The 23,408-nt window shown below is 40.3% G+C and overlaps 1 protein-coding gene across 4 annotated transcripts; it reads left to right on the forward strand.

The window, feature by feature from the left end:
- Window positions 1-437: 437 nt before the first annotated feature.
- LOC139646547 (porphobilinogen deaminase-like) lies at window positions 438-12,960 on the forward strand. Of its 4 annotated transcripts, none has more exons than XM_071522447.1 (14): window positions 438-596; window positions 3,088-3,141; window positions 4,148-4,220; window positions 5,398-5,447; window positions 5,830-5,885; window positions 7,827-7,904; window positions 8,143-8,220; window positions 8,331-8,406; window positions 9,429-9,542; window positions 9,636-9,674; window positions 10,583-10,702; window positions 10,811-10,873; window positions 12,467-12,553; window positions 12,643-12,960. In XM_071522447.1, exons 1-14 carry the CDS (start codon window positions 573-575, stop codon window positions 12,814-12,816), a joined length of 1,086 nt encoding a protein of 361 aa, XP_071378548.1. In that variant the 5' UTR covers window positions 438-572; the 3' UTR covers window positions 12,817-12,960. The 4 variants fall into 4 exon arrangements, with proteins under 4 accessions (XP_071378548.1, XP_071378550.1, XP_071378547.1 ...); XM_071522449.1 differs by having other exon boundaries at window positions 10,811-10,864; XM_071522446.1 differs by lacking the exon at window positions 438-596 and adding an exon at window positions 2,846-2,920.
- Window positions 12,961-23,408: the final 10,448 nt, after the last annotated feature.

Raw genomic sequence — 23,408 nt, forward strand, 5'->3', positions numbered from 1 at the left:
ACCTTAGGCAAAGCAAATTGATCTAGTAGTTTTTTTTATAATAATGGAGAGCAAAGATCAAGAAAAAAAAAGACAAAAATCTATTTGGAAATCATATGGGGGGAGGGGCGGGGGGATCACATCAGGGGAGCTTTCATACGTGTAATATATCATCAGATTGACCAAATAGTAATATCTTGTCAGTCATCAATCATTGCTCACTGCTCCACTTTGTCCCCAGAAATATAAGTTGACACATTTGGAAGATTTCGATGGCCAAACAGATGCAAGGACTTTGCCATAGCTTGTGGTTTAGTTAAATGACACGTCTGCACGTTCCGTATTTATTTTAACACGAGATTCAACCACCGGCCTATGCAATCCGTAAGAGGAAACTAAAAGAAGGAACAAGGAAATGACCTCCAGCCGGTCCAATGACATCAGAGGTTGCGCATTCATTCATTGGGGAGCGTTACGAGAGGTGCGCCCTCGCTATTTTCGTGTGATTTAACGTTTCTGAATGGGCTCCGTATCAAGCGCGGAGACGCGCTGTTGAGACGTGCAACATCAGCTGACTGAAACGGATCACCGAGATGTCGGGGGAAGCAAGTTCTCCGGTAAGAAATGACCCAATCGACCCGGTGATTTGCACCATGCGTGAGACACATTCAATGCTTGCTGTGGATGGCGTTCGCCATTTCCGCATGCTCGGCCCATTAGAGCGCGCCGATTGGCTGACCTTTGCGTCTGTCTCGCAGTCCTGCTCTGCCATTGGACAAGAGGAGCCGGTGTGACTCTTGTCAAAACTTTGACGAATAGCATGTAGAAAATAGCAAACGTTAGCTCGCAAATGAACGATTTAAATGTAAAGTTGATAGTTTATACTCGTACCTCGCACATCGTTTTGCACTGCCAGATTAACAGAAAACATGCTAGGTTAACTAACCACGATATGTAACTTTTACGTCAGCCTCTCTCGTAATGAGGGAACGTCTGCCAAACTCCACAAAAAATCTGTCTTATTTAATATGTTTACCGACAAAACCCTCATAACTTTTACCTCCCAAAATATCACTTATTACTTTACTAAATCATTAGGAGGCACTTTTGAATTCGGCATGCATATAATCCACCAAGAAGTACTTAATTTTATAAAATCTCTGCTTTACGAATTGGTTAGCATTGCTTGCTACTGCCCGCCACTGGTAGAAGGTCGTGGAAATATCAGGCGAACCCATTGGTTGAAATTTTATTGAATTACGTACTGTTTATTGTATTGCATTAATACCGAATTGAAGAGTGGCTCCTACCACTTCAGAAAATGTCGTGAGTCAATATCTATGATGCATTTACCTGTGTCAATGAGCAAGGCAACATTAAATTGGCAGATTTTTTAAATGTGGTTTGGCATGACGTTCCCACGATACTGAAGAGAAAGAAAACGCTTCCTAGGCTAGTACCTACGATATGTCAACCACAGATAAGAGAAATTAGTCTAAACATGTCCCTTCTGTTGGGAAATTGCACTCATTGACTGCTAATATCTCTTCTCAGCCGAGACCTGCAATATTATAGGCAGTTAAGTGGTATGAGTTGTAATAAGCCTGTAATAAAGTGGTCAGATATTGCAGTTATCAACATCTATATTAGAGTTTGTCTGACACAAAGACTACAACTCATGACAGAGAGTATAGGATGCAAAAACTATCCCTTTTATTGTAATTTTTAAACTCAGGATTCTTGTATTTCAGCCTTTTTAATCTTGGACTGATAAGAATGAAGTAGTGGTGTATATGTAGGAAAATTGGTCTGGTTTTAAGTTGGCATATATAATTCTCGTTAAGATCTTCATAAAAGATATTAAGGGAGTCATTATGAATCTGCTCTGCTCCTAAGTATATGTTCACATTTGAATCTCGAAAACAGTGAAAATGAGAATCGGTGAACTTGCCTTCATAGACTTGGGCCAAGACAAGGCCCCGGAACACCTAGCTAACATGTGACTGAATGGAAAGTTTGGTTCTGAAGTTATGATAAACATGTAGGCTCAGTTTGAATACAGTTAAATACTGTATGTTCTCCAAGACTTTAGCAGTCTTGGATTTGGATTGGGCTGGCCCTCATTTACAATGATGTCAAGTATAAAAGATATAAAATAAAAATACAATAAAAGAAACCAATCAATTCAAACAAGTATATAAGTACAGTTAATAAAAGATACAAGATACATAAAACAATCAATTAAAACAAGTATGTATGTACAGATAATAAAAGATGCAGGATATAAGATATAACACAAATCAATTAAAACAGGTGCAAACAGAAGTTAAGTGGTTAGTGATCATAGATTTAAATAGTCCAAGGGTTACTAAAGTGTCAATTTTCAATTTTTTTTCAATTTTTAATCCTCAATCCAGTACAGCTGTTATTGGTGGCTCACCATTCAGGAACTCTTATAGAGATATGTGCACCAAAAAAATACTGTTTGTAAGGGGTGAAAAGACCAAATGCCCATCACTGATTTAGAGGATTCCATTATACATGATCTGTGCTTCAGTTGAGATGCAGAGTTTCTCTCCCCACAGACGGCTGCTTGTTCCACAAACCTTTTGACCACACCTCATACCCAAAGACCCTCCTTAGCTACCCCTCCCCGCCTTTTACAACGGACTCAGTGAATCGGCACTCTTATCTTTCGGAACCAGAGATATCTTGGGGTGGAGGTCCTGAAGGGAGGAGGTGGAGTGGGGGGGGTGGGGGGGGGGGTGTCCGGTGGTTAAAAAGACCACTGTTCATTATCTGTATATGACCTCAGCACAGCTCCTTACCGAGGCATAGCGGGCAGTCCCAGTCGCACCAGCGGACACAATAGCCTCTACAGTGCAGACGTTCAGTACGGCCGTAGAGAAGTATGGAAGAAGGACCTTACAAGTACATCAGGGTGAGATGAGCAGAGCAAAATGGTGCAGCGCGTTTTGTAAACCGGTGGTAAAGATGGTTGCAAATGTGTTGGGGGCGGGGGGGCGATTGTCGGGGGTTCGACGAGCGGGTCTAGGAGAGGTTTTTGGTGTAGAAAACTCTTGACTGACCTCTCTTTTGTCCTCGCAGGATGGGAACGGAAAGGTTAGTCGGGTCATCCGGATCGGAACCCGCAAGAGCCAGGTACAGTACTGCTTATTTTTTTACTTGTTAACTTTTTAAACATTTCAGAGAATATGGCTTTTACATCTTTCCTGGTTCATATGTTTTTATGACTGGAGGCATTATGTTTTCGGGTCGTCCGTCCGTCCGTACGTACGTATGTATCGCGTTCACGAGAATGTACGTACGTCCCATTCTCGTGAACGCGATATCTCAGGAACGCCTGGAGGGAATTTCTTCAAATTTGGCACAAACGTCCACTTGGGCTCAAGGATGAGCTGATTAGAATTTGGTGGTCAAAGGTCAATGTCACTGTGACCTCACAAGAGACGTTTTTGGCCATAACTCAAGAATTCAGACGCTAATTATGACAAAATTTCACGCAAATGTCTCATAGGATAAAATGATGAAGTGATGACATTTTATATCCAAAAGTTCAAAGGTCAACTTCACTGTGACATTATAATGTTTTGCTTACCACTGTAGCTGAGAAAACGATCTTGGGTCATTCTACAAAAACGGTGGAGGTGCTGTCACTTACTTTTGCAGACACCAAAATCCTTTAAGTTGACCTAATAATCACATTAATTATATATGTTCAATGAATAAAGACTGTCCTTGCAATGATAAAACAAAGTTTATTGGCGGAGGCATACAACCGCAAGGTGGTTATTTCTATAGTATAGTTTTGTCTCGTGAGGTCTTTGATTTAGGGGTTAGCTATCGTTTGAATGCGAAGAGCCTTAGTGTGTCAGTTAAATATGAATTATCTGATGCACCGTTCTTCCATGTCGGTTTAGATATAGCAGACCAAGACTTCTGGAGCTCTTCTAGTAGAGATAGGCTGGTCCTGTCTTAACAATGGCCTTTCCAGATAACTCCTCTTCATCTAGTGTGCCCTACTGATTTGGTGGTTATCCAGCATGCAGTGACTGTGTGGAGGGATGTTTGAATTTGGATAAAAAGAAGTATCGAGCACAGGCACAATTCAGATAATGTCAATTGCTGTTTCATTCTTTTGTCCCAGTTGGCTCGTATCCAGACTGACAGTGTTGCTGCCAAGTTGAAAGAGCTGTACCCTGACGTCCACTTGGAAATAGGTGAGACTATTCCCAGCTTTTGTTGTCTCTAAGAATATCTTATAGAGGCCTTGCAGTTGTATCACAATTCTCCTAGGAGCCATGTCTGGCTCCATCATGGAGGTCCATTGGAAACGTAGCTGGCAAAAAAGAGAGATATCTGAAAAATGTAGAGATGGTGTGGGTGTAGGTCAATTCAGTAACGTTAAGTAAAAATGAATTTTCTGATAAGGTAGATTTGTTTCTAAATGTTGGTGACTGTGACACAGTAAACTGTCTTGTCTTTAGCCCTAGTCTCTATTCCAAAACACCTTTGAGTTGTACCTTGAGCACTGTTGCCAACTTCATGTCTCTAGAATTAGCGACTTTTCAGACCCCCTGCTGAATTTATTTGTCAAAAGCAACTAGCAACAAATCTAGCGACTTTTTCCAGCCATGGGGAACATTGGTAATGTGTTTACTCCCAAAGCATTTGGTGACAATTCTGTATGGTTGAAGCCAATTTCTGGTACATCCTTGTCTAATCCAAAGCGGTTTGATGATCACAACACTTCCTATACACAGTGTAGCCTCTCCCTCCGCTGAGAGAAATAGAAATAGAAACAAATATATTGATATGCAAATTAACGTATTCTATTATATGGCGACTTGTAGCGACTTTTTGAGCAACTCTCTTTGGAAGAGAGTTGGTAAAACTGAGCTTGAGAAGGGTCAGCTCGGTTAACCTGAACAAACAGTTGCTTAGGCAACTGTTTATCAAAGTAACCAATGCTAATGTTAACATGCAACTGCTAGCCACTACTAACGCTAGCTTCTACTAGATAGGTTGGCTAGTGTGCTAATGTTTTCAGCAAGACAGTGCTGGTTAGCTGACCAGATACTATGGCTAGCAAGCTAACCAGCTGACATTATCAAAACAAAATTGATGTATTGGTGGGTAAATGATCAGTTCTTGGTCAAAAACAGCACAGAAAGTAACCAGATATTTTCAGTTCTGTAGAGACGGACAAGTTTTACACTTAGAAATGCAGTTGTGTGGACCTCCAATATGGCCGCCAGAGGCTGTGTTGCATCACCTAAAAGCCTTCTGTATCATAATGTGGTGTAAATGTGAAGAGCTGTTTGAAAAAGACAATAACACTGTAGTTACTTATTGGGAATGATATTAATAAACGTTTCTGTCTTCACTTTATTTCAGTTGGCATGTCAACAACAGGAGACAAAATCCTTGACACAGCTTTATCAAAGGTGAAGCTCATCGTTTCATTGTGTATGCATATTTAACACTGAAAAGGAGTCTATTTTCATGTTGGCAACAAAAAAATAAAAAATAACTGACAGGTTTGCCTCTACTAACATCTACAAAAGACAGAAAATTCAAACAACCAGTATGTCATTGGGCTATTATTCAAATAAGCTCTGTGTTAAGAATTACAGTTTGAATCTGCTGCTTGTAAATGTGTAATTTTCAATGTAAATGTTATTTTTTTTTTCTAGTTTGTTGTCATTCATACCACACAATATAAAAGGGTGTGCCTGTTGTGTGGAAGTACCAAGTGTAATGGCTGGTACCCTAACAGTCTAACAGAAAGTACATGCTAATGTGTGAACTGTTTGTTTGTCGATGCAGATCGGAGAGAAGAGTTTGTTCACCAAAGAACTGGAGAATGCTCTGGAGAGGAATGAGTAAGTGTAAACGGTGTCGTCTGTGGCTGACACCACACTGGCTTCACAGCATTGTTTCAGCAATGGACAGTAACTATTAGGTTTTCACCGATATGGGCTTGGTTTCAGAAGGCTGATGCTTTTGGATTGAAGTTGCAGACGGCAGATATTTTGTGCCGATATTTTTATTTTTTTTATTTTTTTTTATTTACTAGACAAAAATAACAATACAACACAAAACACGCAGAACTGACAAAAAACATAAACATGTAGAGACACCAGAAAAGAGAAGAAAAATACCATAAACATAAGTGTAAACCAAAGTGGTAACACTTTACAATAAGGGTCACTAAGTTAAGTGTGTTTTTTTTCTAGTTTGTTAGTTAATAAGCATTAACTAACCCTTAATTAACACTTAACTAATATGTAATTTACTAATGGTGTTCATGTTAACTAAAGTATTAATTTATACATTATTTAATAGTTTATAAAGATGACTATTAATGTATAAATTAATACCTTAGTTAACATGAACACCATTAGTAAATGATTACCAGACACATTAATTAACTGTTAATTAAGGGTTAGTTAATTCTTATTAAGCATTAACTAACCCTTAATTAATGTACCCTTATTGTAAAGTGTTACCAACAAAGTATATTAACTAGACAGAATGGAGATCACAGCCCAGTTATGAAGAAAAAAGGTAGAGAAAGTCTAACTGATATAAGCAAATGCAGGTATAGTCATATAAGCTTATACATAAATAAAACTTATAAAGTTACATAAAAGAACAGAACATAATAAAGTATTATACACTCCATTTACAGTTTTTATAAATAAAGGCACAAAAAAACAAAAACCCCCCAAAAAAAGAAATGTGGAAAACAGGAAAAGAAGAATACAAAAACAAACAAGACATATCAAAGCTCAATATCCCATGCCTTTATAACCAATAGTTTTTGCCATTTACCACTGAAAGCAAGTCCCTTACCTTTCCCTCTCATAATTAGCGTTTCCAACAAATAGTGATGTTTGAGGAAAGAAATAAATGAAGCCAATGATGTAAAGTTTGCCAATATTTAATATTTTAAATTTGATTATTTTCTCGCCAAAAAAATCCCCAAAGGATAGGACAAGGATTCAGTGTTTCCTCCAGAATTGTATTGTTGTCAGGGTAGAAAACCCTCTGAAACAGCATTCAGACCACAGGACACTAAAACTCTCCATTGAAACCTATAATAATAATAAGTATTCATGGGCTTGTGCATTATCACATTAAAGTCAATTCAGGTTAAGGGCTTTTGTCTCTCGGACCCAAATCTGAGAAGATTTTTATTGTTAGATATGATTTTGTCCAGAATCCCATAAGTATCTCTATTGTAGAGAGATAACAGTGAAACTATGATCAAATAGTCATTCTTCTACATCCCCTAACTTCTTGTAAATGAAATATTGCTGAAGTTTAACAATTCATCAATTTGCTGGGGACCCCCTGGAACCCGCTCAAGGACCCCTGGTGGTCCCCGGACCCCACGTTGAGAACCACTGGCCCTAGACAACCAGAGTAGTATTGATCAATTCTGAAATAAATACGTTATTTTCTTTTTTTTTTTTTATATATAACAAACTGCACCACACACATGATATTGGAGGAGAACAACACTGTCTGGCCAATATTGCCCATAGCAAACCTTTTAATTACCAATCACCATGCTGATTTTCCCTGCTCATAACATGCACACTATCCTCCATGTCGCATAACAGTAAGTACACTTCAGACAAAATGCATGGAAAGGGGGAAACCTTTGATTTTCACCCACAGCCTTTGATGTAGCGGGTGTCTCTGTGCTGTTGCTGCCTTGAAGCTCTGAAGCATGGCACACCAGTGAATGGCTCTATTATACCATAAGACCTAAATGGACAATCTGTACACCAGTCTGTTCCTCTTGTGTCCCACAGGGTTGATCTGGTCGTCCACTCGCTGAAAGACCTGCCCACCACTCTGCCTCCGGGATTCACCATTGGCGCCGTGTTGAAGTAAGTCCACACACACACACACACACACACACAGTAGTGTCTCTGTCGAAGTCTAGAGTGTGTCATGATACATTCAGCACCACTTCTTGCTGCTTTAAAGGGGAAATAAGTAAGATTTTTCCTGCCCCATAGCACAAAGTGGCTATAATACTGTATATCTGCAGGGGGTTAATAAGGATTCAATCAATACCAATGACTCAACCAGTGATTCAATACTTCCCTGCTTTCTGCTTTTCAGGCGAGAAAACCCCCACGATGCGGTGGTCCTACACCCGAAAAACATGGGGAAAACCCTTGACACGTTACCGCAAAATAGGTACAGTGTGAGAGAAAAATGCCACTCACTCCCCCCCCCCCAGGAATTTGTTATTGTTCTTCAAAAGTATGGCAAAACGGTGAATTGAGTTGATGCTGTGCGCTTCGCAGTGTGATCGGCACCAGCTCACTGAGACGGGCCGCCCAGCTGAAGAGGAGATTCCCCCACCTGGAGTTCAAAGATATTGTATCCTTTCTCAAGTCTTTCTCTCTCTTGAAAGTTGTACTCTTGCAAGCTAAGGAACGTTAGGGAAAACTATACATACCTCACCTAAATAACAAAATTCCTCATTACAGTAATGTGTTTGTATTGGATTTGCATATGTAGAAACCCTGGTAATATATTTCAGGATCATTTGTCTATAGCTGGTTTTTATAGGCCTACTAAATTTAGTGATTATTGGTCTACTTTCAAATGTTAATAACATTTTACTCAACATCACAACCCTGCAAAGTTCAAATCAGATTATGAATAGCGTCAGACCAATATATCGATAATTCTTCATTTAAAGGCATGATGTAAAATAATAATAATAAACTTTATTTGTATAGCACCTTTCATACAAGAAATGCAGCTCAAAGTGCTTTACAACAAAGAAATTACATGCACCAAGTGCTTCACATAAAACATTTTTTTTTTGGACCAAATTTTTATTAATTTTCAATGAAAAACTGCAGACATACAATCAGTTAAAAAGGTAAACATAACATAGCAGAAATATGATGTGCAAAAGAGGTTGACATTTTATACTAAGTTCAGCTTAGAAAAAATAAAAATAACAAATTAAAAATAGTAATAGACAGAAATTAAAATAAATAAATTATACAATTCTAATAATAATAATATAAAAATTAAAAATGTATACATAAAGATGTACATGTGCTACTTCACATAGAACTTAATTTAAAATAATTTAATTTAAAACTTAATAATAGTAAAAATACGATAAAGATGAGAATAGATTACATAGAATGCATCTTCACATGAAAATAGACATAGAATGAGCATAAAAACAGGGATAGAATGCCATAATTAATGTAAAATAAGATGGAGAATAAAACCTACTTGATAATAACTGTAAAAAATAAGATAAAAATGAGGAACGCATAACAGATAGCAAGTAAAAAGCCAGTTCCCAAGGTGATCCTACATACTGTATATTGATATTGGTTCCTGAGGCGTTCTTCTTCCTGAGCTTGAGTCTTCAGCGTGGAAACCTGAACACGCGTCTGAAGAAGCTGGACGAGAAGGAGGACTTCGCTGCCATCATCCTGGCCGCCGCCGGCCTCAAGCGAATGGGCTGGGACAATCGCATCAGCCAGGTACCTCAGTTCTCTCTAGGACTTTCTGGGTGATGTTTCTCATGCGACGGTCATTCTTTAACTCCAGACTGTCTGCTTTCTCTGCACCGGTAGATCCTGGGGCCCGAGGACTGTATGTATGCTGTCGGACAGGTACGTACGATGCAGAGGTCTTTGTGAAAGCAGTTAATCTAATACTGCAGTTCGTGGGAAATTGGGGAAAATAATAATTGTAGTAAGTAGGGGTGTAAGACTGCAGGCCAGAAACACAAAAGTTTAATAGTGACAAAGTTTCAATCCTACTTGGATCCTCGTCAGGTCAAAATGTTTGAAAAATGGAAACCACACCCATATTTATACATCATGCACACCCATAGGCTGACAAACTCTATGATGGCAGGTGAGGTTAACCATCCAAACCGCCCAGGGTGATAAACCTCCAAAAATAATTCACAATTCAATAAAGTACATAGAAAACTGATACATAGAGAAAAAAACAGTAGTACAAAAGCCATACTTCAAAAATATCAAACATACATGTATATCTGATATATAAGCATAAACATAATATCAGATACAACATCCCATATATCAAAATGTACATCACCTACGTTCAAAAATATTGTATTAAGTTAGAGGAAAAGAAGAAATCTTAAATTCATGAAAGAAATTGGGTCTTAACACCCTTCTATAAAAAGTCAGCTAGATCAAATCACAATAAGGAAAAAATCACAATAAGGAACATTAGACACACCTGTTGTATTTATATAATTAAACATTTTTGTAGATATGTGTGTCAGGGTCTAGAGAAATACCTATATATGTAGGGAGAGCCATCATGATACTACCACCATTTTTTTTTTTTATGTCAGAAATCACACAAATTAGGGTCCATCACCAAAGTAGTATTTAACACCTGCAAGCTGAAGTGAGCAATACTTTCAAGTGGGAAGTTCATATTTACCGTCTTTCCCCATGAGATGTTAACGCAGCATACAAATTCATACATACAAATTCATAGATAATAATAACACAACTCATCCATGTTTGTGTGTCATCAGGGGGCGCTGGCAGTGGAGGTCCGGGCCAGAGATGCGGACATCCTGGAGATGGTATCCGTGCTTCACGACCCCGACACTGTGCTGCGCTGCATCGCCGAGAGAGCCTTCCTCAGACACCTGGTACAACACACACACACACACACACACACAGGCTCACACACACCCATTATTCATTTCCACATTGAGCGTGTAGATCCCGGTGCATTCAATGTACTCTCTCGTTTCTAGGAGGGTGGGTGCAGCGTTCCGGTGGCTGTACACACTGAAGTGAAAGACTCCCAGGTAAGAATGGTGGGTATACACTCACACACATATGCACAACATCGGCTTATTACCTCTGCCACGGAGGGTGTGTTTCCTAATGGAGATAGAGACTCGATTCCAAATCCCCAAGGGTTTGAGGGGTCAAGAAATCGTTTAACTTGAAAAGGAATGATGTCTTTGGTTGTAACCACAAGTTGGAGAATGGTTCAGCTTTGGCAACTCAACTTAACTTTATTTATATAGCACCTTTCATACAAGCATGCAGCCCAAAGTGCTTCGCATAGCAAAATTACAACAATAAAACAATAAAATGTTAAAAAAATCAATAAATAAGAGTCAATAAAATAAAATAAAAATACAATAAAATAAACACCAGGGATAAAAATAAAGTAAAAACCAATGATTAACTCTTAAAAACTAAGACTATAACATTACTCCAAATGAAAAGCCAGATTAAAAAGATACGTCTTTAATTTCCTTTTAAAAATACTGAGAGAGCTTGCCATTCTAATATCCAGAGGCAGTGAGTTCCACAGGCATAAAAACAGAAGGCACTCTCACCGGTTCTTTTATGGGACACATAAGGAACATTTAGAAGAAAAGCGGTGGAGGACCTTAGTGATCTGGCTGGAACATAAAATGAAAGAACATGTCTGATGTAGGGAGGAGCAAGGTCATTTAAAGCTTTATGAACAAGTAAAAGAACTTTAAAAAAAATCAATTGTAAAAGATACAGGTAGCCAGTGCAGTGTCATAAGCAGTGGGGTAATGTGATCCATTTTCTTTGTTTTGGTTAAGACTGGCCGCAGCATTCTGAATCAGCTGTAGTTTTCTTATAGATTTTTTAGGTAATCCAGTAAAAAGGGAATTACAATAGTCTAAATGGCTAGTAATAAAAGCGTAAGTGAGTATTTCAGCATCTCTCTGAGTTAAAAAAGGTCTGACTTTGGCGATATTCCTAAGATGAAAAAAGGATGTTTTAATGACCTTGAGGCAGAGGTTTGTGCTCTTAAAGTGCCTTCTGCTGATCGGCCTTCATTCATTTCACATGATATCCCAGACATCATCGATCAGACAGCCAGTATTCAGCTACCCTCCAGGATCATCAGTGCCCTGTTTTTGGAGTTTCCACCATTTTGAGTTTCTTGAAAAACTATAAAAAGGCTTTTTTTTTTACTCTTATTTTAATCTGATTTATCTCAATCAATATTGGCCTTCAAAACCCATATTGGTTGAACCCTATACTCTTCACCGATTGGCCCACAGGGGAACAACATGTTCATGTGCGTTAGTGGAAAACCTGAACGAAACAGATCAAGGGATCAAGACATATCTTTAACTAACTAGAAGGGCACTCGGAGAGCGCAGACCTCCGCCAAGGTTCGTTCTATTATTGCTTGTACGTGAGTCGGATCCGGATCCGCTCCAAAATGTAATGGGTTCTTCCTTGGCCCATGCTACACCCTTCCACAAAGTTTCATGAAAATCAGGCCAGTAGTTTTTACGTAATCCTGCTAACAGACAAACAAATGGCACCGAAAACATAACCTCCTTGGCAGAGGTAAAAATGTGTGAAATTTGAAGGTCTTTAATGCGTCATGTGTTTACGCGTTTCCCCAGCTCTACCTGACGGGGGCGGTGTACAGCCTGGATGGCTCGGACAGTCTGAAGGAGACCATGCAGACCAGCATCACCGATCTTAACAAGGTAACAGCAGGCACATCATGCATCGTCCTCGCATCACGCATATCATCCGTACTTTGTACTGACCCGTGTGTACGATACGTTCGCGATAGATCCCGGAGGAGGTGGACGAGCGAGTCCAGAGAGTGGGGGTCACCGCGGACAAGATCGACGGCCCGGCCCAGGACAACGCCGAGAGGCTGGGGATCGACCTGGCCAACCTGCTGCTGAGCAAAGGAGCCAAGGAGATCCTGACGGTGGCGAGGCAGCTGAACGACGCCAGATAATGCCGCCTGGACGAGGAGCGCGGCCCCCGGAGACGAATGTTGACCTAGAGTGCGATCAATCCCAGTACTATGTCAAAATAACACTTGAATTCCTTTTTTATTTATGTTCTATTTTTGATTTGCTTGCTTGAGCAAAAGTGGCAGTCGGACCAGGTGAGCTCGATCAATGGCAGATAAAGTATCGATGAGGGTTTTCAAGCACTACTTTGACCAAAGTCGCGCTCAGTGCGGTACGACTCTTTGGGATTTGAAATTTGTCCTTGCAGAAATGTGTACTTTGGTATGTTGGAGAATCAGCTGTCACCATCAGCTCGTTCTGCAGTCTGTCGCACTCCTGGTCTTGGCTCTAGCCTGTCCTCGTATACCTCATGGAACCATCTCTTAACCATCTCTTGAGAGGTACATTTTTTTTCCCCCCATGCCCAAGGACAGTTAGGTCCGTGTTAGTGAACATCTACTACTGTTCCCCATAAGCAGAAACGAGAAGAGTTTACCCCGACCGCCTCTTTGAGCTCTCAGCTCCTCTGAGACTGAACTGGAAAAGCTGGAATTTTGATTGTACCAAAGATGAGTTTTTAGGCACGTGGGTACGTTTTCCGGTTCAGAGCAGGTAAATACCACAGCGGATTGCAGCTCATTTGAGTAGAAACGTTCCGAGAAACATCCTCTATGTATGCAAAGTCCGTCCTCCACTCATCTGCTCCAGGCTCTGCAGCTGAGACTAGAGCCTTCGTTTTCTTTCTCGCTTTGCTAAAACCTGTTCACTAATACTTTATCGGACTGACTGACGTTGTCCATGGGAATAACAAATGTAAATGTGTTAAATCTTTTATAACGCCAGCTTGCTAAACAGAGAGCCTTTCCTCCCCCGCGTGGCCTTCATTCAGCTCGTGTTGAGTTCAGTGTTTTCAGCTGATGAGGTTTCCTGCTTTTTAAGAATGCGCTACAGTAGCTACCTCTTTTACCAAGAGATAATATATATCATATCCATTATGGCATTATGACCATTTTATTTGACTTAAAGGAATAGTTCACCCAAAAATGAAAATTCTGTCATCATCTCCTCCCCCTCATGCCAGTTGAAACACAGGTGAAGTTTGTCCATATAACACACAGGGAGGCTGCCAGCACAACTCCATAGCAGCCTTCTCCAAAACAACTGAAGTCAGTGGGGACCAGTTCTTCAGAGTTCCAAAAAGACCTACAGTATATTTACACCATCATTTAGTGCAAATCTTAACTACAGCTGATTGATTTGCAACAAATAATGGTGTATAGGTCTTTCTATTCACAGTGTGATTGTTTGGCTGTTTTTGTTTTGGAACTCTAAAGAACAGGTCCCCATTGACTTCAGTTGTTTTGGAGAAGGCTGCTACCAAGTTGTGCTGGCAACCTCCCTGTGTGTTATATGGACTAACAAATTTCACCTGTGTTTCATTTGGCATGAGGGGGAGTAGATGATGACAGAATGTTCATTTTTGGGTGAACTATTCCTTTAACCCTCGACACAGCAAGGCCGGGGAGTACAGTTTCACCGCATTATTGGAGAATAGCTGTTACGAGCTACAACTAGCGCACAGACATCCCCTGCCTCTCAGTTTTCAATTATTTGTGCTGATTTTAAGTGTGCATTTGTTTTGCCCTGCTTATGCTTAGCTGATATGGTATCTTCCAAAATGGATGCAACAGCATTTCAAAATGACTTGCCGCACCCCGCGAGGTCCCCAGTGTCAACTCATGACTGTAGAAGCTTCGATTAGGTGTGAAACTGCACAGAACGCCGTATAAGAACTGGGTGTAAAACCTGCGGTTAAGTTGTAATCCGCATATTTTTTTTTTTTTTTATTATGATTTTGTCTCCATCTTTGGTGCTAAGCGCTCATCGCTGTGGTGTTTCTGCACTGCGCTTCCCGGAGATCACCTGTCAATCAAACAGTGTGTCCAGTACTGTGGCGTCTTTTTCCTTAGATTTTCTGTTTAGTCATGGTGGATATCGCTGCTCATGCTAACTACCTAGTTCTTCTTCTACTCATTCCAAACAAACCGGAAACATAAATCACTTCCTGTGCGCCAGAGGATTTTTCCCACGAAAGAGCTATCTGAGAACAGCAAATGTAAAAGCTGTCATGCACTGGATATAGGTTGAATCACTGTCAGTAATAGAGAGTTGCAAAATGGACATTAATTTATATGAAAATGTTGCGGATTATTATTTAAACCGTATACACACTTTTTAATTGGTTGTAAAGCTGATGTAAATGGCATTTTATGGTCTCTTTCCAGAAGATGGTTATTGTCAACAGTTTTGTAGTTCAGCCGGAACAATTCACAATTTTACTGGGTTACACTTTTCCCATATAAAGGAAAATGAAAACAATCTTTACAGCTTAAGTCTTGTGTTGTATGTTGTAGCACTCTATTTCACATATCAAAGCTGAAGGTGTATTTCCAAAAGCAAGAGATTTCCCAACATCTTCAGCACTGTATAACTTAATGACTTTGGCCTAATTAAACGATATAGAACAGTGGTTCTCAACGTGGGGTCCGGGGGCCACCAGGGGTCCTTGAGGAGGTTCCAGGGGGTCCCCAGAAAATGGATGAATTGTTAAACTTCACCATTATTTAATTAAAGTTAACACAGTTATATAATGCAGAAGAATGACTGTTTTGATCATAGTTTCAGTGTTATCTCTCCACCTACAATACAGATAGTCTTGGAATTCTGGACAAAATCATATCTCACAATAAAAATATTCTCAGATTTGGGTCCGAGAGACAAAATCTCATCAAATGGGGGTTTGTGGCCCTAATGTGGACTGAATTTGCGGTCCTTGGTATGAAAAAGATAGAGAATCACTGATATAGAAGACTGTGGAGTACCTTGTTGACTATGGATTGTCATTGTTTTGTGCCTTTCTCTAGTTTCTGTCAAAGTAAATACAGTCTGCCATTCATACCCAAGTAAACCGCATCTTTGCCTTCAAGGTTACACAGGGCCATGTCTGTTTTCTCTATGATAAAGCACAGTAGGTCTTTATTCTTTGCTCTCTTGATCCCATTCATTGCATCAGTATACCCCCTGTACAGTTAGTGTGATACCATTATTATATTTCTTTTATATTATAGTTCTTTATTATGTATTTTACTTAAGTTGCAACTGTTTATAAGTTGAAGCTCCCTAGACAATGTGAGGGAACATTAGCCATATTTTTTGTTTTACAGCTTTAATTTCTGTATAGGAGTAACATAGAATATTTCTGTATTTGGAATTCCTATGTTTATACTCATTGTTGCCATCAATCAGCTAATGATACAATGCTCACATGTCGTCTCAAAGTGTCCTTGCGTTGTCACTTTTGTGAACGTTGTCAAATAAATAAAACCACTGATTTCATGAAACAAATGTCAATAAAGCTATGTGTGATACCTATCCAGATTTTGCATTTGTCTTCTCTATTGTAGGTCATGATGAAGTGTTAGGTTGGTGAGAAGAGATCTTAGATATGTCGTGGTTTGTGTTACTATTAGGTTTAGGCCGATACATGAGTTTGTCAATTTATTGGGCCATTATTGGAAATGTATTAAATATTGTATATAGGCCATGGAGGGCCCTATGGAAGCCCATTCCCGCCACTCAATAAAATAAAAAAAACTTTCTCAGAACTCTGAGTTTATATCTCAGAATTCTGACTTTTTTTTTCTGCACGATTCTGAGTTTATATCTCGGAATTCTGAGAAATAAAATCAGAAGTGGAAGAAATAAAGTCAGAATTCTGAGAAAAAAACAGCTAATAAAAACACATTAAATTTTATTTTCTTTGCACAATTTCATTCATTCATTTAATTGTTTTTTTAACGATAAAAAAATCCTGCAGTTGAATGGGTGTGGTGTGTCACATTGCCTTAAAGAGTTGCTAACCCTAAAGAATTTCAGTTTTAATTTTTCAATTTTAGTGTCGTAAATTCCTGAGGAAACACAGAGTCACTAATGTTTTGGCATGAAAATGGTAAATCTGAAAGATATTGAATATAGTGGACTTCCTGGTAAAATAAAAATTGGCAAACAATCTATCGGCAACATCAGTCTAAAAATATCAGTATCGGTCTTCAAAAACCCATTGCAGTTGAACACGAGTATTGTATTACCAAACTCGAGATCATAATAATGCACAACAGATAATTTTATTATTACTCAGACCAAACAACTTGCCTCATACTGAAATATTGCAAACAGATCTACAAAGATGCAAAGCCACCCAAGCCTGAAGCCTTAAGGTGTTTTCTGGCGGGTAACCTTGGTCTTCATTGGGGGCAATTTCAGCGTCTTTGCCTCTACAGGCCCTCTCACCCAGTCCACTTTCAGCTTCCCATACCGGATCTGCCCAGAGGGCTCCAGAGTGAAGCTACTGAGCTGGAAGTCCAGTGGGACCACATGGTGGAACTGGAACGAAGCCTCCTCCAGTGTGTCCGTCATCCGAATCTTCCGCACCACCCTCTGACACACTTCTACCTGGCTGAGCCGCGGGGTGGGAATGGAGAACAAGGGCTGTTCGGCATCGCGACAGTTCACCAGACGCTCCGCAGCGGCCAACCGAGCAGCCCGCGGAGAACGGAAACCTTGGAGAGAGATGAGTTTGTAAAGGTTCTGCCTCCAGTCGGGCACTGGCTTCTGGTCTCTCGGGCCTTCGATGGAGTCCAGGCAGAAGTATTTGGTCCAGTGGTACTCAGTTTGGGAGACTGAACTTAGCTGCATCAGACTTCTCTCTCTGCTCAGCAAACCATTCCCAGAGTCACCTGAGACAAAGTGGACAGACTTGGAGTGGCCAGGATGAGTTGGTTGGGCGGGATAGGTAGGTTGGCCAAATTGTGTAGGGTGATCAGGATGGAATGGGTACCTGGGACCTCCAGGATGGATGAGCTCGGTACAATAGATGGACCGCATGGGTTGGACAGGTACAGTGCCAAATATAGCAGAGCGTTGCGCAATGGAGGGAAGTTTTGCACGGCTTGAAAAGTTCTCTTTGATGGTTTTGGACCTCTTATAGAGGCCCAGGAGGTCACAACCAAAGGGCACAGATGCCCCCATTGTTTCGTCCTTTCGGGCCAAGGACCGGGAGAACTTTCGATCCCTCTTCAGCAAGTGTTCAGGAAGCTTGAAGTCTGGGTGAGGTTTAGGATCCTCCCGGGTTGGAGGGTGAGGGTGCCTCTGGACAAGTGGAGGTAAGCTTTGGTGCTTCACAGGTGGTAGGTAACGGGTAAGCTTTGGTCCTGAAAGAGTACCTATAACAAAAAGAAAGTGAAAAGGAAAACTTTGAGATGGTGGTTTAAATAAGAAGTCATGTCTTGATGTGATGTGCATTAAATGGATTTGTACAGGTACAGTCATGATGACAATAACCTTGTGCTGGGCTGAAAGTATCTGGAGTCTCCACCGGAAGTTCCACCAGAGGCTCTATCCAGAGAAGGAGAAGGTTTTGGAGAAAGACAGAAGGAAAAATAATAGCATATCAAAGTATTTTCACTTGCGCAGACCAAAAACTAGAGTCCTTACTCATCGTCTGATGGCATATTGTGCACTCACAATATAATATGTAATGTACTGATAAGTTGATATGTATTGATAAGATATTAACGCAGGCATTTGGGGCAGCCCTGGGTCTTTCAGAAAAGAGCAGGAACATGGGTATTCATTCAGCTGACCCAGCTTGTAATGTATACAGTTGAGCTATAGGCTGATACAGATGTACAATGAGTGTGTAAATGATGATGGGTATCAGTTTATATGTGAATTTTCAACTTAATTGCAAGATCTTACTTGGACTGTTAATGTCAATGTATTTTAAACGTATGCACATCTGGAAGTCCCACATTTTGTCCAAATGCGCAACATCTGCTACCGTACCTTTAGACATGGAACTGGATATTCTCTGTTTATACGGCACAGGGAGTTGGACCGGAGGTGTGCTGGCTTCACAAAGCTCCATGTCTTTTCTCAGTTCTGAATCCAGCCGATGCACGCGTTTATATCTAGTTTCATCACGAGAGGTAAGCTCCATGTCTTCTCTCAGTTCTGAATCCAGCTGATGCAGGAGTTTATATCTAGTTTCATCGCAAGAGGTTTGCCTAGGCAGATGATTCAGAAATTATGTTATTGTTGACTTGAATTCAAGTCAAACTTGTAAAGTGGGCAAACTTTAGATAAAAAGCTCTAAACAATTGTAAACCGGTGTAACAAGTTTACAACCTTTTGCAAACTGCATATTGAACTTCCCTCTTACCTCCCAGCCTCATCGCTCATCTTGTCACTGTCAGAAGTTTTCAGTCGGTTCAGCAGATCAATCTTGGTGTGAATATTGTAGGAGTGCTTCAGGATCTCTTTGGCCATGCTCCTGAGCTCTGCAGACTCGTCCAGCAGAAGCTCAACCAGCTCAGGTAAGTAATTTTCCTTTCCCTGGAATACAAAAGTACTATTTACGCATGACAACACAACCCATTTTAACTCAAATAGGGGTATAGGGGTCTAATCATCCGGCTTCTGCAGCCTTTTAAAGAGTAACTAAACCCCAAACCCAAATCTGTGTAAAGCCTGACATCTAATGGTTAAAAGTGTGCTACTGCAATCTGCTATTGGCTGATCTTTAGTGCCAGGTGATGTCACCTTCTATAGAGTACAACAGGTGGTGAGACCTGAGACCTTTGCTGCGTTGTATAAATCTTAGACTTCAGTTTAAAAACAATTTTGTTACAGAAAATAATCACAGTCGAACAGTTCCTTTCCAAAATGCTGTATATCCATTTTTAAAAGATCATTATCTGATGTTCATCATCATCATCATTTTTCACTTCATTTTTTTCATTTTTTCAAATTGTGGATAACTTATTTTTAAGTAAAACTCAACTGGTCAATGTATTAGGTCTGTACTCTCCTGTCAGCATTGTGATTCAAGGCTGAACAACATACCTGGTCCCTTGGAAGGAAGACCTGCAGGTTCTTCATGCCTCCAACCCGTTTCCAGTGGGGGTTTCCCTTGTTGATTTGCTGAAGGAAGCAGAGCAAATTCTTCTCACTGGGGAGGGGATTTTCCACCTCTTCTTCCCTCTCCTCCTCCTCCTCCTCCTCTTCCCTCTCCTCCTCCTCCTCTTCCTCCTCTTCCACCTCCTCGTCTTCTGGTGGATGGTGCTTCACTGGGGTACGGGGAGCTTTGGGCTGATGCTGGACGAACCATATAGTCCCGGAGTCGGCCGCCAATGTCGCGATCTCGTCCACCCGATCATCACTCTCATCGTTCTGAAAGGTACGAGCGGTATGAAAGGTGTGAAAGGTTTGATCCTGTTCAGCCATTTTGGGAGGTTCCCTTCCTTTCCTCCAGCTGCGGATGACAGAGTTGGGGATGAAGCCATCTGGAGCTACTGGCCATTTCGGAAGCTTTGCGTTCACACGAAGAGCTGAAGACGTCATGTCCTGATCTTCGGCCCTTTCCGCTGGCTCAGGCTCCAGACTCGCTCCCTCCACTTCCTCCGTACGCTCCTTCGTCTCAACCTTTACCTCCTCCAAGTTTTTAACCAGCAGCACAGCATGAGAACCGAGGCTTTGCAATAGGGGAAACTCACTGAAAAGAGCAAAGATTTACAAGTGGAACATCCCAGAAATTGTATATACTCACAGCACACTCATCTTGCCATAATCAAAATGTATTGTTAGTATTGTTATATGGTAAATTTATCTCATCTGTCATTCTCCTTCCATTTACTACAAGATCTAAGCATCTAAGCTCAATGGTCTGTGGTGTAGGTTTCAAACTCTGGATAGCAAATTGTGGACATAGCAGTTGATTGATTGATTGATTTTATCTGACAGATTTTAAAGTACACATAGGTTTGAAGGCCCTTATGCCACAACCATACACATATAAAATTGTCGAGGAATTCAACACACAATAAAGTCAAGAAGACTTATTTCCATTGTGGTCCTCGTTGTAAAAAGCAATGGTCAACACACAGGCAGGTCTCGGCAATGCATGAATCACTTAAGACATAAAAAAACATTAACATATTCATTATATAAAATAACTAACATTCAAAAAATGCATTAATTACTAATTGACTGTCAGCAGCTCAGCAGCCATCCCTTCACTGCTCTTTTAAATTGGTTAGCAGTGACAATTTCTTTCATATGGGATGGCATTAGATTCCATTCTGTAGCTGCTGTAGTTGCCTACAACAATTGAGTTTTCCCTCACTTCATCAGAAAGATCGAAACAAAAGATACAAATTTACGTGAGAAAAGTCTGCAGGAGAATTATTGGTCAGTGTGAAATACAGTGAGACATTGTTAAAGTCATCCCTGATCTGAAGGGCAAACATGAATTCAGTTGTTGTTTAAAGCCATTAAAAGAAGGTTCAAACAGCCAGGAGAAAGGCTCCATTTTTAAAGGGGAAGTGGTGTTTGTGCTGGTGACCAAAGCCAACCACAAAATGTGCTTCAGTAAAATTTGTGTTTCTAAAAATACAGAGTGAGTAAAAATACAGTACATGTATCTGGGGGAACAATTCATCCTCATGTCCCCCTGTCTCCCCCAACTCTACACCTATGGGAGCCTGAGAGGGTCAATAACCCAGAGTGCTTTTTTTCTGCTGCAGGACCCTCCTCCCCTCCTCACCTTTATCGCGTCTTGAAGCTGAGGAGGGCACTTTCTCCATTCTGGAACAATCCTTCTCACGGGGCTCATGGTTTGGCAGCCTGTTCAGAGGCTGTGCGGCTGGGCCCATGATGCATCGCGGCTTCTGTGTTCCATCTCTCTGTTGACATCATAGAGGCTTGGGCAGCTCACTCAGGTAGACAGTTATGTTAGAAGATACAGTTTGACAACCACAAGGGGGTGCTGTCCCCATTCACACACATTCATTGTGTGAGGTTTTATAGGGGAAATGCAACATCCAGCATTATTGCAAGGACTTGGCAGAGGACAACCTTGATGTTTTGGGGTTTTTACATTTACAATGTACAGTACTGTGCAAAAGTCTTAGGCACATGTAAAAGAAAAAAACGTAAAGCGAAGATGCTTTCAAAAATAATTAAATGAAAAGTTTCTAAATATAAAAAAATGTACTATAAATAGCAGTCTACTGACACACTAATGCAGGAAAAAAATGAATAAACATCTAAGACAATTTATATAAAAACTCTTGGGTGCCTAAGAGGTAATGCAGTTATCCAGAGTGTAGTAGTAGACCAGTGATTCTGAACCTTTTTCATATCAAGGACCCCTAAGTTAGTCCACATTAGGGCCACGGACCCACATTTGATGACAATATCTTTTATTACTAGATATGATTTTGTCCAGAATTCCATGACTATCTGTATTGTAGGTAGAGAGATAACAGTGAAACTATGATCAAAACAGTCATTCTTCTACATTCTCCAATTGTGTTAACTTCTTGTAAATGAAATAATGCTGAAGTTTAACAATTCATCAATTTGCTGGGGACCCCCTGGAACCCCCTCAAGGTCCCCGGACCCCACGTTGAGAACCACTGTAGTAGACAATAGATGTAAAAACATTCCTGTGAACCTAGAACAATGATTTATGATGAATTATATTTAATCAAGCATATATCCAGGGATGAAGTGTTAAAATGATGGAAGTTATATGACGATAGGATGCTGTAAGGGCAAAACAAATTAATTCTCTGATAATAGAATTGTTAATACAATGTTATATTAGTGGTTGTTTGCCATATGACGATCGCTCACTACAGCAGTAATTCTCAACCTTATTCATATCAAGGACCCCTAATTTAGTACACAATAGGGCCACGGACCCCCATTAGATGAGATTTTGTATGTCTGAGAATATTTTTATTGTTAGATATGATTTTGTCCAGAATTCCATAACTATCTGTATTGTAGGTAGAGAGATAACAGTGAAACTATGATCAAAACAGTCATTCTTCTACATTCTCTAATTGTGTTAAATTCTTGTAAATTAAATAATGCTGAAGTTTAACAATTCATCAGTTTGCTGGGGACCCCCTGGAACCCCCTCAAGGACCCCTGGTGGTCCTCGGACCCCACGTTGAGAACCACTGCACTACAGTAAATTATTTCAGATAATGGATTAGGTATAAATTGTAAAAAAATACCTAATACTTAAATAAATAAATATTGTTAAAATAAAACAAAAACAAGGATTTAGACTTTTATTTGAATTGTAATCCTTTACAGTCTTTGCAGCATTGTTGCAAACCAAACGGTGAGATAAAGACCCGAGTCTGCAAACCTCCTGTGTTTTATGTTATTGCTATGCAGACAAATGATGCCTTATAATGTTCTGTTCCATCAGAGCGACGCCATATAGAGAGACCGCAACTGAAAACCGTCGGCTGACATATGACTCGCTTTCGCTTCTCCTTCACAATAGGAAAATATTACAGCTGTCTCAAAAAGAGCAGCCTATTTATGACTTGATGCTACATTTCACAAACAAAAAGATAACGCACACATGGAAGCATCGCCCCCCCCCCCCCCGCCCGCCCGCCTGCCTCTCCCCAAGTTACACATCAACAGATACATATTTTTTATGAAAAAAAGA

This window comes from Centroberyx affinis, unplaced genomic scaffold (genome assembly GCF_046629955.1).
Source record: "Centroberyx affinis isolate AG114_WGS23_722 - 3 ecotype Tasmania unplaced genomic scaffold, CSIRO-AGI_Caff_v1 ptg000989l_1, whole genome shotgun sequence".
NCBI lineage: Eukaryota > Metazoa > Chordata > Actinopteri > Beryciformes > Berycidae > Centroberyx > Centroberyx affinis.

Excerpts from the sequence above, each read along its gene's own strand:
- LOC139646547 (XM_071522446.1), top strand. The coding sequence starts at position 2,891 with ATGGAAGAAGGACCTTACAAGTACATCAGG. Across the intron at positions 9,543-9,635 it reads GGGACAATCGCATCAGCCAG|ATCCTGGGGCCCGAGGACTG; the intron begins GTACCTCAGTTC and ends CTGCACCGGTAG. Across the intron at positions 12,554-12,642 it reads GCATCACCGATCTTAACAAG|ATCCCGGAGGAGGTGGACGA; the intron begins GTAACAGCAGGC and ends CGTTCGCGATAG.